General features: G+C 24.2%; 5 protein-coding genes across 14 annotated transcripts in view; 2 read left to right on the top strand and 3 right to left on the bottom strand.

The window, feature by feature from the left end:
* Positions 1–1,480, bottom strand: part of LOC129613335 (hydroxyacyl-coenzyme A dehydrogenase, mitochondrial-like) — an 18,122-nt gene extending 16,642 nt beyond the window's left edge. Inside the window, exon 1 of the mRNA XM_055527345.1 lies at positions 1,173–1,480. Coding sequence (XP_055383320.1) covers positions 1,173–1,280 — 108 coding nt within the window. The 5' untranslated portion in view covers positions 1,281–1,480. The remainder of the gene's footprint in view (positions 1–1,172) is intronic.
* LOC129613334 (inositol polyphosphate multikinase) overlaps positions 1–8,213 on the bottom strand; it is a 26,993-nt gene extending 18,780 nt beyond the window's left edge. Inside the window, exon 1 of one of the 2 annotated variants that reach the window (XM_055527341.1) lies at positions 8,068–8,213. The gene's annotated coding sequence lies outside the window, so the exon portion shown is untranslated. Of the gene's footprint in view, positions 1–7,563; positions 7,962–8,067 lie in introns of those variants that run through there. The other variant, XM_055527342.1, reaches the window with a different exon arrangement.
* Positions 8,214–8,800: 587 nt separating this feature from the next.
* LOC129613378 (40S ribosomal protein S26) lies at positions 8,801–9,817 on the top strand. The gene is made up of 3 exons (XM_055527407.1): positions 8,801–8,928; positions 9,111–9,288; positions 9,572–9,817. Exons 1-3 carry the CDS (start codon positions 8,926–8,928, stop codon positions 9,736–9,738), a joined length of 348 nt encoding a protein of 115 aa, XP_055383382.1. The 5' UTR covers positions 8,801–8,925; the 3' UTR covers positions 9,739–9,817.
* Positions 9,818–10,075: 258 nt separating this feature from the next.
* LOC129613376 (regulator of microtubule dynamics protein 1-like) lies at positions 10,076–11,612 on the bottom strand. 9 transcript variants are annotated; one of them, XM_055527397.1, is made up of 5 exons: positions 11,484–11,612; positions 11,303–11,413; positions 11,025–11,204; positions 10,423–10,964; positions 10,076–10,363 (listed from the first exon to the last, which is right to left on the bottom strand). In XM_055527397.1, exons 2-5 carry the CDS (start codon positions 11,411–11,413, stop codon positions 10,306–10,308), a joined length of 891 nt encoding a protein of 296 aa, XP_055383372.1. In that variant the 5' UTR covers positions 11,484–11,612; the 3' UTR covers positions 10,076–10,305. The 9 variants fall into 9 exon arrangements, with proteins under 9 accessions (XP_055383372.1, XP_055383374.1, XP_055383375.1 ...); XM_055527399.1 differs by having other exon boundaries at positions 11,025–11,240; positions 11,303–11,384; positions 11,484–11,606; XM_055527400.1 differs by having other exon boundaries at positions 11,025–11,237; positions 11,303–11,384; positions 11,484–11,606.
* A 763-nt stretch (positions 11,613–12,375) lies between these two features.
* Positions 12,376–15,172, top strand: LOC129613375 (nuclear hormone receptor HR96). The gene is made up of 6 exons (XM_055527396.1): positions 12,376–12,587; positions 12,677–13,091; positions 13,144–14,018; positions 14,083–14,283; positions 14,354–14,566; positions 14,625–15,172. Exons 1-6 carry the CDS (start codon positions 12,546–12,548, stop codon positions 14,823–14,825), a joined length of 1,947 nt encoding a protein of 648 aa, XP_055383371.1. The 5' UTR covers positions 12,376–12,545; the 3' UTR covers positions 14,826–15,172.
* The last annotated feature ends 1,730 nt before the right edge of the window (positions 15,173–16,902 follow it).

Genomic DNA, 16,902 nt, shown 5'->3' with positions numbered 1-16,902 from the left:
AAAGCTTATAATTTTCTCATATATTTTTTTGTTTTAATAAATAAAATGGTACCACGTACACATTTTTTTACTGTACATAGCCTGATATACTGAGAAAAAAAAAATATGTATAAATACATTAATGTATAGAAAAAAATTGGAACCGGCATAATGAATGAGATAATAGATTAAGAGAGAGAGGAAAGAGGATTTTTATTTTTCTTTGCTTTGCTACAATTTTACAACAATAAAAACGCTTTTATGTATCACTAAAAAGAGAAAAAGTGTCACATATTCGAAATTGCAAAATTGGTTCAACATTGTAAGATGCTTATACTTTATATTGCTATTTTATGTGAGTATGTAACAGAATTAATAAAAAAATTTTTACATAAATATTACATACATATACAAACATACATTTTATATAAGAGGTCTACTATATTAGAGAGGGTACATACATTTTTGTAAAAAAAAATAAAAGAGCTTTTATTTAAAAGAAATCCTTATCATATTTTTTTTTTCTTAAACTTTTTGATTTTCTTTTACGATTTGTATTAACATTTTTGTCCAAAAAAAAACAAAAATCTCCAAAAATAACAATTGAAAAGCAAAAGTGATATGTAGAATTCTTATACTAGTGTATATATATGTATAATCAAATGCACAATCATATTCTTACACAATAATGAAAATTATAATCCTATATTATATATGTGCACATCCCACTTTCATTTGATTTGAAAAAAGTTACGTAAGTTTGCTATGCTTAGTAAAAATTTACAAATTGGAACTAAGTAAGTAATTATTAAATTTATAAAAGTGATTTTATTTCTAATTTATATAAGGATTAGAATTATTAATTGATTCTATATGGTAAGTATATCAGTTAGGTATATTAATTTTTACAATGTCATATTATTAATATTAAATATGAAAATTATTAATAAAAAATTCTTGTACAATTTCTTAATTAAAAAGGTTATTTATATTTTGACCTCTTTCAATTATTTTTTGACATTTTAAAATTTTAAAATATACAAGTAAATCTTTGTTTGATGAGAATTTTATGATTTGATACAAAAAATGTTGGCTAATCTTAAATACTACAATTTTGTTAAGTTTTAATCAAAATTTTGAAATTTCTTCAAGAAAAATTAATGAAAAATATAAGAAAAATTTATTAGACTTACCTGTGCTATACCAGCTCCCATTAGACCTCCACCAATAACAGTTATATGTTCAATTTCTTTTTTAGTTGACATTCGTCTTACAAATGTTCTCATTACTGAAGATGCCATTGTTATTTTCTTTTATTCGAGTGTTTTCTTTTTTTTTTGTAATATTCAAATGGTATCAAGGTTTTATATTTGTATATGGGTGAATTGACCTTTTTAGGACAAATTTAATATATTGATTTATATGTCAGTATATATATATGAGTTATGTGTGTATGTACGTAAGTTTATTTTGTATATATATGTTAATATATAAATATTTTTTTTTTCTATAACACTTTTAAATAAATTTTTTTTTTCTCTGTGTATTTAATAAAAATCCGTTTTATCTTTTATTTTTTGACAAAAATTTAATTTTAATTTGACGTTTTTGAAAATTATTTTCAAATTTTTCCTTTCTATATTTATTTAAATATTAATATTTATAATTTAATTTTATAAATATAAATTTGAATTAAAAATAATTTTTTTAAATGGCAGACGCCCGGATAAAAATTTAATTTAGGTTTTTTTTTTTATTAAAAATTTTTTCTTTAAATTAAATTTTCTCTCTTCTTTTTTTTTTTTTTTTGAACTTTATAATCGAAAAGCCGAATGGCGAATAAATTTTATTATTTTTTTGGGTAGGTAGGATAGGGAAGCACACAGCAAACAAAAAAAAAAATCAGAAGCATAAGCAAAACAGGAAAAAAAAAAATATCTTAACTTTTAATAACAGAAATCTACTGTTAGTATATTTTCTGTTTCTTTTCCGCTGGAAATTTTATAATATACATACATACGCACAATATGAAAAGCACCAACAACAACGGCAACAACATAGTATCAAAAAAAAAAAACGAAAGAAAATTTATAATAATCATTTCTTTTCAACACATTTATATAAAAATTTTATATAATATATAAATATATAATATAAATATGTATAATATATATATACATGGCATGAATAGGTGTGTAGATATTAATATGAATATTATGTATGAAAATATGTTTTCAACATAACAAAAAAATAAGTATGACAACTGAAACATACTCTGAATTTTCTGATATAGTTAATACAGGTTTTATGTATGTACTCGTATATGTATGTATGTATGACGAAACTTCGAAGTAAATAGAGAGAAACATAATATTTAATAAATGAGAATCAGTAAGTTTTAACAAAAAAAAACCGAGGGATATAAAATGTATACAAATAGTGTTGCCATAATATTTTTATTATTTGAAACAAATTCACAACAATGTTGTTGAATTGTTGATATATAGAAATTAACAAAATGGTATTGGAAACTTGTCATCACTTATCTAATAATTTATTTCAATAAATAAACTATCCTTCCATATTACAACAAAAATCAATTTTTAGACCGCCTTTAAACGGCCTTAAAATTTCATTGTTTTTTCAACCTAAATACTGCAATGTAAAAAGTTTACAAAGTATTCCGTTTACATTATACAAAGATTTTGATCAGAAAATAACGAAAAATCTGAAATATATTGTTTCGACCATCGAGTTTTTTGTTCCAATAATTCTCTGCTTTTTTCTGTGTGCATTCAAAACGATTTTCAAACAATATGGAATAAAATACTTTGTCAAAATTTATGCATAAACAATATGAAATTTGATGCATCGCTTACACTGTATTTATTTTTACAGTTTTTATTCAAAACTTTAAAAATGGTATAGTTATAGTAGAAGTTAATTGCTTGGTCTTTCTCCAATACAGTTGTTTCAACAGACATTCATACAATAATTTCAACAACCATTCAAATGTAATTTAACATGTTGCCTCATTTAAAAATTGAAATTTAGATTCTTTTCTTATCTTGCAATATCCCATTCCATTCTTACTTCCATTCCGTCATTACTTCTGTTTTCATTACTTTTTAAATATGAAGACATTCATGTTTTAATTTCTAATTAATTAACAAAAAAAAAAAACAGTAAAAAATTCTAAATAATTAGAATGACGAAGGGAAAAATAATACCAAAATACTCAAGTCAATTATTAAGACTTTTTCAATTAATATTTTAACAAATTCTAATTTATCTTCGAAATTGCATAATTTTAGGAACAAAGGAAATTATTAATGATCATAGAGTATTTATGTCTTAAGGAATTTGCAAATTTTACAAGTTGGTTTATTCATGATAATTAATATTTATGAATTTAATGAAAATCATTGTTTATTTAGCAAAAATTCACAATTCTCCGATTTCAACATAAATAAGAGATTTTCAGAAATTACGGGAATGAAAATTTATGAGAAGAGTATGAGAATAAGAATTTATGGCTGTATACAAGGTTGTTCCATGTAACAATTTGTATGGATAAATAAGTTTACAAGACTCAAGTATATAAGTTACGCATCTACATACTTTACAATGAAAGCTTGCTTGCTAAATCTTACAACACCTATACATGTGTGTACATACTTATGTACATTAATTTTGTTATAATTTTTGTTTATAAAATTTTCGAAAGCTTTCTATTCAGTAAAAAATAAATACATAAATATTATTTATCTATATACAAATGTATGTATACTTGTATATATAATGAAATTTGAAAGTAAAAGTAAAAAAGAAAAATATTATTTTAATTCTAAAAATAAAATCAAATTGATATATTGGGATTTATTTAATAATTTAATTGCATATAAAAATAGTTATTTTTCGAAAATATTATTCCATAAGTACGTCAGTTTTCATTAATTATGAAAAATTTGCTATTAATAAATTATTAATTTGTGCAATTTACATTTTGTTTTTTTTTTTGTTTTGAAAAATCATTAATCTAGTCTGTCTATATTTAATTTACTTATCTAAAAATAATTTTGCATCCATTTATATGAATCATAAGTAATAATTGTAGAGGAAGAATGATTTGCAGTATTCAAGCGAATAAGTATTTACATTTCCATACTGATATAACGTTATACTATGTCCTCGGAGATACGACATTTTTGATTCCAGCTCCCATTAGACAGAAGCTCCCAGAAATTTATGTCGTAACTCAAATTGTCGTTTGAGAAGGAAAAAAGATATATGAAAATAATTTATTATTGAAATAATGTGCTTTAGCCTTGTCTTATAACTAAATTCAGTGTAGAGTTTTATTCAAAAAACAGTAAAATCTGTCAAAAAAAAAAAAGAAAATTTTTAAAATAATTAATGTCGTATCAGAAATAATGTCGTAAACCGAATAAAAATGTTCCAAATTTATTTCATGTCGTAACTCGAAATGTCGTATTAGAAGATGTCGTATCTCGAGGACTGAGTGTATGTGTAAATTAATTTATTAATAGGAATGGAATCAAGCGAAGACATAAGAGTGAAAGCTTCTTAAAATATGCAAAAAAAAAAATAGAAAGTTTTAACTTATCGGAAACTTAGATTTTCACCAATTTGAATAAATTTGCTTTATTCTCCAAAAAAAAAAAAATATTGCAATTGATAACTTGTAAAGTGTCTGAATTAAAAAACTTCTAATCAACAAATTTTGTTTTCACAAAAAATTCACATACCTACATATATCAAAAGATGGTTGCTTAGATCAATCATCTCGCAAAAAGGAACAATAAACATCATTATACCAACAAATATACCAGTATCAGTTTACAAGGAACAATCGTCATTTTTTACAGGATAGTGAAGAGAAAATATTTTACGATAAAGATTAAATAGAGGTAGGATGGCAATTAGAATAAATTGACCAGCACAAAATACGCAATGACTAACACTGAAGCAAAAAGAGATTTGAGACTACATACTAAAATACCAACCCATCGACACTGAAAATGTAAGAATAATACTAAGTAATAAAAGCAAACTGAGAAATTTAAATAACTCAAAAGTCTACATCTAAGAATAGATAATCTCGTTCAGTAGTAAAATAATTTTGTATACGAGTATCAAAGAATTAGAATTAATAGAACGCAACATTCTAGTAACTGTCTTATTTCTATTATAAACCGTTATAATGATTTCTTTAATCTTATTTTCATGCCGAATAACAAAGTAGCCATGATGGCATCCAACACGAATTGATGGATAAACATTATTTCAGAGACAACCCTATCTACCAGCAATGACTGCATATCAATTAACAGTAACCTAGTCTCCTAAGACAACAACCTATATGATTAAAACCAGCCTAAATCAGCAAATCAGCAGAGAATTTCTTCTGAACATATTCAAATTTTATCCGAAAATTGTCAAATGGTAATGGAATAAATTGGTGTTAAATGATCAAAAATATAAAATGCGATATTTATGGCTTGATTCAAAATTTTGAAATGTTGAAAATTTTCTATGATATATTGGAAAAATAAACAAAGAAAGAAAGCTTTCGATAGGCCTACAGCTACTGAAAATTAATATAAAATTAACGTACCTACATATTATTTTATATAACTTTGTATGTATATATTTACTTATATGCAAATGTATTTTTTCTATAATAAGAAAATTTATATTGGCAAAATAACCTAAGCGTCCTCTAACAACAATGATGGCAGATATGGAAATGGAGTAGATAGTTAAAAAATTAGTAAAATTAGCAAACAGAAAATAAAATAAAATGGAGAATTTCAAAATTTAACTAACAATTCGCACGTCATTTGGAAATACAACACGCTTATACCTACCTATTACGACTTATGTAATGCGAAACTATAGTCTCATATTTATGTGCATGACATTCGGAAAAATCAACAACGGGGGGGAATTGTTATTACTTTTGCTAATTAAATAAATTTTTCTTTATATTTCGCAAGATATTTACTAAGTATATCTATTTTCAATTTAGAAAAAAATTTATTAAATCTTAAGTATGTTCTAATTAAAAATTGTAAATTTAAGATAAAAGTTTCTTTGTTTTGCAAAATAAAGCTGCAACTATTGTTATAGTTTAGCGAAATTTCTTTTGAAAATACTTTGTTTTTTTTTTTTTAATAAGTAAGTAAATAGGACAAGGTTACCTTGTTCTCAAATTTAGTATGAATAAAATATTCAAAATGTTTTCACACTTAAAAATCATTACTAATTTCAGCTACAATTAATGATTTTCTTCTAGCTGTATTAAAAATAGATATTGCATAATGGAACTTAATTAATTATTTTATTTAATGAAATTATTAGGAACCTACACACCATATTTCCCTAAAGAAATTATTAGAAATTGAACAAATTAAGAAATCCAAATTATATTTTTTATACATTAACAATTTAATTAATAATTGAAGAACTTATGGGTTAAATTATTTAATAATTGAAGAAGATTAGTAGGCATCTTCTTACTTTATTTATTTATGTAACCTAACTTCTTACCAATATTCGGCGTTGGTATCTATTATGATTCTTATTCAAAAATTGTGTAATTAAAAAATTATTCATCATTTTTCGCATAAAATTTTCTCTATTATATAATAATGAAGATATTTTACTAATTACCAAGACAGGTTGGTCCGAAATAACTTACATATAAGTCGGCATCTATTTTTAGGTAATCTATACTCACATAAATTAAATATAGAATTCAGTAACTTATCAAATACTTCTGGTTGCTGAAAGTAATCTTAAAACAACATTAATTCTAGTTAATAACCAACGACTGAGTATATTTCATCTAATTATGTAATTACCGAGTTACATTAATAATATTTTAATATTTTTTAAATTATTTATGATATTTTCAGATTCAAATTTAATTTTAACAAATTCATGGTTGGATGAATCAAAAAAAAAAAAATTACTGCGTCTTTTATGTATATGTATGTATGTGCAATATTAAATTGTTAGGACTAACCTATAAAGCTTTTCAATTTAATGTACTGGGCAGTATATATGGATAGGTATGCCTACACCTAAGCATATTTTAATATCTAGGTAGGTCACTTTTTTTTTTTTACTTACATATTTTAAATTTCAATACCTATGTTTTTTTTTGTTTTACTAAATATTGGCTTTACTTTATTCTTATTGCATTTTTTAATAAAATTATTATTTACGCAGTAAATTGTAAGTAAGTATAGGTGCGAACTAAAATACCGATTTACTTGTAAAGCAAATTCACCTGTTAGAATCTGATATTTTTATATTTTCTTATTTTCTTTATAGATTAAATGTTTATATTTAGCGATTTTTACACAAATTTTTATTTTACAGATAAAAACAAAATTGAAAATTTATAATTTTAACCCAATACTTATTTATTATGTCATTTAAATTTTTTTCTTAAAAATATTATACTTTTGTAAACACAATTTTTCTAATACGAAATAGTATCTACTTATTTACAATTAAAATACATATATTTTTTTCAGAATTGTGCAATCTTACCATCCAAATGTTTATTGTTAAAATTCACTTATAAATATTTTAATTTTTTATTCAAACAAAATTTTTACGTAGCTCTAGCCAGCTATTTCTTTTTTTTTTTTTGCTATTCACTAAAAAACTTTTTTTGAACTTAAAACCAAAACATAAACAAAAGCGAGCGAGAATCATTCATTCGTGAAATGATTCTTCAATAATCATAAAAATTCAATAACTGAGACCATTTTTTTTTCTCCACTATTATTTCCACATTATATACACATGTACTTATTAAATCACAAAATATTAATAATTAAATATAATTAGAATTCAATTTTTTTTTTAAAATCACTTAAAGTTCATTTCCAATTAATTTTTTTAATATGAATATTGGTAAATTTTCTTTTTTTTTTGTTCATGAAAGTGTCTTCATTGACATTTCATTAGGAGTGTCCATTTTTGACATGAATTTTTCAAGTACTTTATATAAATATTCTTATAAATAAAATTAAATATTAAAAAACTTACTTTATTTAAGCCATATTATGAAAAAAAAATTTTCAATAACTAATTTTGTTATTTGAGAAAATCACATTTAAAATTCCACTCATGTACAACATGCCTTTCACAAAATGAACTTCTATTTTTCTTTTTGAGCTGAATTTGCGGTATTTTTTTTTTTTATTTTACATGTAATGTCAATTAGTCGTGTTTTGATATTTAGCCGGTGGTTGATTTTAATCAAATGTCAAAGTTAGCCGTTTCATTTTCATTTTGTTCTATTATAGTTTTTTTTGTCGTTTAAAGAAAATTAAAAAAAAAAGTATATCAAACATGTTCGAGGTATGTTTCAAACTTTTAGAATGTTTGTAGAAAATAAAGTTATGACATTCAGTTACAAACACGTTATCAATTCATAATAATATGTGATATTTAGGTCTATCTGATATTAAATTTGGTAAAATTTAAAAAAAAGAAAACAATGAAAGAAAAAGGAAAAAATATACTCATTTCAAAAAAACAGTATATGTTTTGACAGCTTTAAAATTTTTAAAGTTTTTAAAAACTTTTTTATACTAGACAGACCTGTTAACATGTATGTGAAACGCATTGACATAGAATATTACTGTTAGAAAATTTAAATTTCGATATTCTTAGTTATTGATTAGGAAAAAAATTGTTTTATTTTTTATGTATGATTAATGTGTATGTTTGCTGCTAATTTTCTTTTTGGCCTAATGTGATTTCACTTTAAATTAGAAAACATAAAAACATCGATTTTTATCTTGTTTCCGTTTCAATATTGACATTTCTAAATAATCAAAATGACTTTTTGTGATTCTTTTCATCTATTTCCGTTCTTTTCTGTCGGACTATCTAAACAATATGGTATGTAAAATTTTTTATATTTTATTAAAAATTTTGTAAATTGATGGAAAAATATATTAATTTGAGATTTTCATTTTGTATTCTGGTTTAATAAGACTACTAAAATGTTTTGATTAAATTTTACTAGTGAATTTTATGATTTTGAAAATTTAATTTAATAGTAATGCCCGAAATATTTGTAGACTAAAAAAAGGCGTAACGGAGGACGTAACAAGCACAATCGTGGACACGTGAAACCGGTCCGATGCACAAATTGTGCAAGATGTGTTCCAAAAGATAAGGCAATTAAAAAATTTGTTATTAGAAACATTGTAGAAGCAGCAGCAGTAAGAGATATATCTGAAGCCTCTGTTTGGAATAGTAAGTAAAAAATATCAAGATATCCATACATACATATGTACATGCATTAAGCTTTAATGTTTGTCTTTCAAATAAGTAAAGAAAACAAAATAAAAAAATTTTGTTGGAAAATGTTATTGGACAAACATTAATTTTTTATGGAAGTAGAATCGTTTGATGATTCAAATTCCACCAAACAAGAAAGATGAATAAAATGGTTACATTTATTTGCTATCTGACATTTGTACCATATGTATATCAAATATAATTGGAAGCGTTTTCTATTAAAAATATTTTTTTTCAGCTTACGTTTTACCAAAACTATATGCTAAGCTGCATTATTGTGTATCATGCGCTATTCATTCAAAAGTTGTACGTAATAGATCAAAAGAAGCACGTCGTATTCGTACACCACCAGCCAGGCCTTTTATAAAAGATATGGCTCGTCAAAATCAACAACCTAGGAAATAAAATTAACATTTTATTCGATCTACAATGTTAAGGGATTAATACTTTTAAAATCAATAAAAAAAAAGTAAGAGAAAAATTAGATGAGTATTTTTATTTGCTATTTAATCTTTAGTTTAAAAATGAATGGAAATGCAAAGGTAAACTGAAGTTTCTTATTTTGAAAACATTTTTTTAAAGGGTAGATATTCAATTCATATTGGTCTTATATTTTCAGACTCTACAGCTGAGAATTATAAGACTATTATCATTGCATTTGATAAAATTCTAATTTGAAGTATTGTAGGACGTATAATCATAAATGGTTCTTTGCTGTAAGGTTTGGTGGTAAAATCAAATCTAATGGAAAATATGCATCTTTATTTCTTCATAATTTTTAGTAATATACATTTTTCTAAAATAAATTGAAATTATAGTAGAAGATATAAACCTTTAAAAAAAAACCCAACTAAAATATGCTTGACGTTTTAAATCGTACCTATTTATAAAAATTCGTTTTGTATGGAAACAAAAATGTTTTGAGCTTAAAAAGGAATTCCATATTTTCTAATAAATGCCAACTAATTCTTTCTAAAATTTCTTCATTAACTTGCAGGCTTCCTCTTTGCAGTTCTTATCATCTTCATTCCTGAAAATTAGAAATATATAGACTCTTCAGGGAATACTTAAATGTCAGCGTTAACTTACAAAACCTGACAGTTTGCGGCTTTTTCTATATAAACTTTTGCCTTTTCCATATTATTTAAAGCCATAAAACTTTTTCCTAACATTAACCAATTCGTTGTATAAAATCCTTCTTTAAGTGATTCAGCTTTTTCAAAAAATTCTAATGCTTTTTCATAAGTTCCGGTTGGAGGAGAAGCAAATATTGCAGAAACAATTTTTCTCTGAATCCATGGCAATTCAGCTAAATTAAATTCAAATACTCCTAAAATATGCCAACTTGTTGGATCATTTGGATTTAATTCAACAGCTTTAAGCATATGTTTTTTAACATTTTCTAATTGTGTGATTCTTGCTTTTAATCCATCTAAACCAGCATTGGCATCCAAAATTATAGAATACCATTTGTGAATTGCAAAATTATTATCGTCTTTTTGTAAAGCTGCACTAACTAGTTCAAAAGATTGACGTACATATTGTTCTTTTTCTTTTGCATCTTTTGTAGCTTTAGATAACGAATACATGGCACGAGCTTTCCTCCATTGAATTTCCGGGACATCTTGATCCTTAAAAGCATTTATTATTAAGTTTTAAATATAAATTTACTTATTTTATGAAATTATTACTGAATATTTTGACAATAAATCAATATTTTCTTGAAAATGATTTTCATCAAAAAGTTGGTCGGCGTTTTGTAATAAATTTTCCAAATTTTGTTCTTCAGCCATTTTTATCTTTGCTGCTGATAATCGAGTAAATAAATATATTGGATATAGTGATGTTATAAATTTTGGTTTAAGAACTGTCTACAATAATAAAAAGGTATAAACTACAAGGGTCTACTGGATAAAATGAAAATATAAATTTTAATATGTAAGGTTTAATAAGATGCTTAAATAAATACCTTAACTAATGTAGTAAACCTATTATTTATTAAGGTCTGTTTTGGTATATTATTTCCTAGCTGATTGATATTTAAATAAAATCTAAAATTGATTATTCTTCTCAAAAACATCTAATTTAAAAGTTAAAATTTTAAAGCAATTCCAATTTTATCTTGTATTTTGCGAACTTTAGAAATTTACCTTTAGTAGAAACGTTTAATGTTTATTAATTAATTCAAATTTCCTTTTGCACTTTGTACTTTCAACTTTGAATTGTTTTGCTTTACAAAGATATCTGAATTTCCATCTCAACCCAATACCCACGTATTTATGTAAATATAAATTTCTAAAAAGAAATTTTTAATAATATGTAAATGAATTTGACATTAGAAGAGGTCATTGACCATATGCTGAAACACAATAATTGCGCGGATATATGTCAAAAATGAAATTTTAATGTAATTGGTAACGATTTTATTTTTGGAAAAATATGAATAACACAGCAATAAAGATTTTTAAATTGTTGGGGAAACAGCAAAAACAACGTAGTCATTAAAACGTTTCCAATTTTTAAACTGGCAATATGTTTTAAATATGTATGAATTGTTCTATATGTTTACATTCAAGCGCGCACACGTCGACGGCAATTTCAAATATTTTAGCTGCTTAAGTAATTTGATTAATTAATTTGCGATCAAACTATAATTGCAAAACTAAAAATTGCCAGAACCCTTTATCGTTTTACATGTATTTAAATAAAACTCATTTAATTAATAATTAAAGCACTTCCAGACTAAGCAATAGTCAAACAAGCATAACATGGAATCCATTATAATGGATTCCATGTTATGCTTGTTTTAATAAACTGCATCCACATATCTTAATAAAATCAAAAAAAAAAAAAAAAATTTTTTGATGCAAAAATCTGACGTTAGGTTAAAATATTGAATCCCATTTTCTAAGGTTGGCTGGAAAGTTGGTATAGAAATTAACAAAATGTAAATTTTATAACATGTTGTAATCAAATATGAAGTGCTAACACTACTAGATTTAAAATGTCATTATTAGATCATATGTTTGTGACAGCTCGCAGGTAGTTTTACGGGGATTCGTCAACATAGGGCATAATTTTAATAAATATAAAAAACAAAACAATAGTTAAGTAATTAACATATTTTAGTTTTTTAAAATGTTAAATTTTAAGCCTTATATTGAAAATATTTATTGATAAAATTTCCAACAAAATATCTGTTTGTATAAAAGATGTCACAATTATCCAAAATTTGTATGGTGTGTGGAGATAAGGTGAGCTGATCATTTTTATCAGTAACATGGGTGTTGAAAGATAAGTGTGATTAGTAATAAGTAACATATTTATTGATATTTAATTTTAGGCTCTTGGCTACAATTTTAACGCAATAACATGTGAAAGTTGTAAAGCTTTTTTTCGAAGAAATGCTCTTTTAACTAAAGCATTAGAATGTCCCTTTAATCAGAAATGCGAAATAACAGCAATAACTAGAAGATTTTGCCAAAAATGTCGGTTAGAAAAGTGCTTCGCGGCGGGAATGAAAAAGGACCATATAATGTCAGAAGAAGACAAAAAACTAAAAAAGCATAAAATAGAACAGAACCGTGAGAAGCGAAAGCAAATGAAATGTAAAAAATTAAAGGAGGGAAACACTCCTGAAACATATGAAGATGACGATGATTCAAAATCCCAAAATTCTCTAAACACCTCCGCTTATTCATCTACAGATCCTGAAGAAAATGAAAAAACAAATATTTCTCAAATTGTAGAGTGCATTGGTAAAATTTTTTTGATTTATTTGAATAAGAAATTCATTTAATGCTATTTTAGTTCAAAATCCGGACAATTCTTCAAAAGCTATTAACGACTACATGAAAACACAAACTGATGCCTTAAATATCATGGAAAGAATTATAAATTCACAGAAAGATGCCATGAAATTGATAAGCCATTTAATATTGTATCCTGGACACGCCTTACAAATAATTAGCAAAATTATGAACTCACCTTTAGACGCCCTTACAGTTTTCACAAAATTCATGAGTTCGCCTAAGGATTCTATGGAAATTATTTCCAAAATAGCTAACTCACCTAATGATGTTCTTAAGTTTATGCGCCAGTTAATGACTAGTCCAGGTGACGCTCTTGATATTATGAACAAATTTATGAATACACCAGCAGAAGCCTTGAAACTTATTAACAGTATGGTTAGTGCCAATTTTGAAATAGAAGTTTTTAATAAAAACACAGAAACACCTACACCAATAAATTCAAAGCCTCTGGGAATTTTAAATTCTGTAATAGAAAATAATTTTGGATTGGGTACTACAACTGGTAAAGAAACTCCAGGATCGGTAGGAATCAAATTAGAACAAATTTTTCGAGAAGAAAGTAATGAGCATGTTCCCAGTTCAGTTAATAATATTGAGGAAACTAATAATGTAATAAATAAGGAGCAAAAATCATCTGAAAATGAAAGCGTACCTGAAGATAGCCTTTTTTCCGTTTCAATGGAAACAATCTTGTGTGATGCAATCAAATTAGAATATGAATTAAATGATCCCATAACTCAATCATCTTTTGCTGGAAAAGAGTTGACTGATATTGAAATGTCTAAATTAAGCGAATTAAAAGCGGCTAGTGAAGCTCTCTGTAATCCTGTTGACGAAGATTTAAGAGATTTAGTGGATCCTGAAAGAATTAAGGTAAATCTATAAATAAATTTAATTTTTAGTATCAGAGCCGTTTTAAACTTTTTAGAATAAAAAGGATCAACAATTTCCGCAGCTGTTAAGCGTGATAAATTTAACTGCAGTAGCTATCCGGAGATTAATAAAAATGTCTAAAAAAATCAATGCATTTCGGAATATGTGCCAAGAGGATCAAATAGCATTACTAAAGGGTGGTTGTACAGAAATGATGTTAATGCGTTCGGTTTTTACATATGATCAAAAACGTGCCACTTGGAAGGTAAAGCATTGGCTAAAAAAACTACGTATATACATTTATATATTTATTTTTCATCAATTTGATCTTTTAGATACCTCACAGTCAAGAAGATATGTCCAACATACGTGTTGATGTCCTAAAATTAGCAAAAGGAAATGTTTATGAAGAATTTAAGCACTTCATTCATACATTTGAACCGAAATGGAGGAAAGATGAAAATATAACGTTAATCTTAATTGCCATAGTTCTTTTTACACCGTTTCGAGCCCGTGTTATTCATTCCGATGTAATAAAATTGGAACAGGTTTGAAATTAACAGGTTTACAAAAATTGAAATTAAAACATCTATCTTATTTTTTTAGAATTCTTATTACTATTTATTAAGAAGATATCTTGAAAGCATTTATCCTGGCTGCGAAGCAAAATCTACTTTTCTTAAATTAATTCAAAAGATTACTGAAGTTGAACGTTTGAATTCGTCCATTATAAGTGTATATTTAAATGTAAACCCATCACAAATAGAACCTTTATTAAGAGAAATTTTTGATTTAAAGGGATATTGATAATTATTAAACGATACCGTGTTTTTAATTATTGAAATGTTAAAATTACAACATAATATTAATTATGCTGTATTATATTTCTTCTTCTTTATTTGCCATGTTTTAAAAGCTATAAAAATTATAATGTTAAACAATTTATAAAAAACCCTGTGCTAATTTATTTTGATTTAACAAAATATTGCTTTTATGTAGATAAAAAAATACACTTTGTATTTTTTCTTTTTAAATAATTTAAATATGTACCTATATTTAATGTATATTTTGCTTTATTTTTTAAGTTAATATTGAGAACGTATTATAAAACTGATAAAATAATAAATATAATTTGAGAAAATAATGCTAAGAATATTGTAATATACTAGTTATTCTAGTATTATGCTATATTTTCATATTCAAAAACAGTAAATTGTAAATCGTAAGAATTTCTAAAGTAAGAAATGTTTTTAAAATAATTATTTCGCATTAAAACGACCTCGAAACAAATTAATAAATAATTTTAAAACTACATTTTTTTTTCTACTATAAGGCAATTTTGAATTTTGTGATTAATACTATAATAATAAATTGTAATGTTGAAATCTTTAAGTTGTAAAAATAAATCAAATTATTTTAATATTATTTTATTACTGAAAAAATATATGTAACTATAAAAAATTAAAAAAAAAAAAAACAATTTGTTTTTGTTTATTTGTCTATTATGTGATTAAATTAATTAAACGAACTTATAATTCACTATTCTATTATTCCAATAAGCCAAATTTTTATAATTTAAATTTCGTAAAGTTATTGATAGAAATTAATATTATTAGGCAATTCATTATACATTTTTAAACCATTATTCAAATATAGTGTTTTTTGAATTTTCTTTATTAAAAAAAATTTAATTTGAAAATATTAAAAAATATTGCACAAATAATAATGTTGAATATTATTCTGCACATAGATAAATCTTAAGCTACTTAAGTATTGTGGGGAAAAGATTATGTTTTATGTTAAAGGCCAACATTATAACTAAATTTTTTGCTTTTTGACAAAATAGGAGCACATTTTACCTAAATTTTTGTTTTATATTCAGCTGTTTTAGAGTGTGTAGTAATAATCCCTATTCTTCCGTTCTGTAGTTTTTGTAAGGGGCTATGCTTTTCATTAAACATGGAAGCTATTACAATAGAATAGTATTTATTTGAAATGAGGTCTCATCATTTTATTGAATATATTAATAACAGAAACCAATCGATAATAATTAATTTCTTACTCTTAACAGAAAATTCTTATTCAATTTCTAAGAAATCTTTTTGCATATTATGAAATCTACGTGATTCTTGAAATTTAGTTTATCATCAATTTTTTGACACCATAATATTGTATTCGATTTCATTTGATTCAATATATGTATTTATAATTATCTCTTTTGAAATTTATTAACAATATTTTTAGACTTGAAAGGTTTTAGTCAAATTTCTTAAAATTTTTTCTGGTTGGAGTTGTAAATTAAAGTGTAAATTAGAGGGTTGTAAATTAAAGTTTAGAACTCCATGTTTTTTTCTTGTTTATTGAAAATGCAATCTTCAGGTTTTAGAATGGATTTCAGTTTTCTATTTCTCATATTGCAGCACAAAAAAATCTAAGGTTTAAAGGGTAATGAAATAAAACTTAGAATATATTTTTTTTTTTTAGGAACTATTTTTAATATATTTTCGTCACGAATATTTTTAATTAGAACTTACATAGAATAGAAAAAAAAAAAACTTTTGTTTTTTTTTTATTGAAATTCATTTGCTCTTAAAAATGATTAGTTTTTTTTGTATTTTTTACTTTTTAAATTCCAAAAATTACATAGATTTTTTTTTATTTTCTTTATTATTCACTTTTTTTTTTTTTGTAATTTTAAATACATTTATATGATAAATACTTTCATTTTTATTATAGAAAAAAAAAAATTATTTTTTTTTTTATTATTTTTCAATTTTTTAATTTTTTTTTTTTACAATTATTAAAAATACATAAAATACAATTATAATTATATATAAATATTGAATTAGAAGAAATTCAAAATTGATTTTTTTTTTATTATTTT

This window comes from Condylostylus longicornis, unplaced genomic scaffold (genome assembly GCF_029603195.1).
Source record: "Condylostylus longicornis isolate FDR11 unplaced genomic scaffold, ASM2960319v2 ptg000083l, whole genome shotgun sequence".
In the NCBI taxonomy this organism is placed as follows: Eukaryota; Metazoa; Arthropoda; class Insecta; order Diptera; family Dolichopodidae; genus Condylostylus; species Condylostylus longicornis.
This window is presented reverse-complemented; position numbering and strand designations above follow the sequence as displayed.

Bases quoted from the DNA above. Each gene is read 5' to 3' on its own strand.
- LOC129613378 (XM_055527407.1), top strand. The intron at 9,289-9,571 runs GTAAGTAAAAAA...ATTTTTTTTCAG, and splicing joins TGAAGCCTCTGTTTGGAATA to CTTACGTTTTACCAAAACTA.
- LOC129613376 (XM_055527397.1), bottom strand. From the start codon at position 11,413: ATGTTTTTGAGAAGAATAATCAATTTTAGATTTTATTTAAATATCAAT. The intron at 10,965-11,024 runs GTAATAATTTCA...AATGCTTTTAAG, and splicing joins ATTTATTGTCAAAATATTCA to GATCAAGATGTCCCGGAAAT. The intron at 10,364-10,422 runs GTAAGTTAACGC...TCTAATTTTCAG, and splicing joins GCCGCAAACTGTCAGGTTTT to GAATGAAGATGATAAGAACT.
- LOC129613375 (XM_055527396.1), top strand. From the start codon at position 12,546: ATGTCACAATTATCCAAAATTTGTATGGTGTGTGGAGATAAG. The intron at 14,019-14,082 runs GTAAATCTATAA...TAGAATAAAAAG, and splicing joins TGGATCCTGAAAGAATTAAG to GATCAACAATTTCCGCAGCT. The intron at 14,284-14,353 runs GTAAAGCATTGG...TTGATCTTTTAG, and splicing joins AAAAACGTGCCACTTGGAAG to ATACCTCACAGTCAAGAAGA.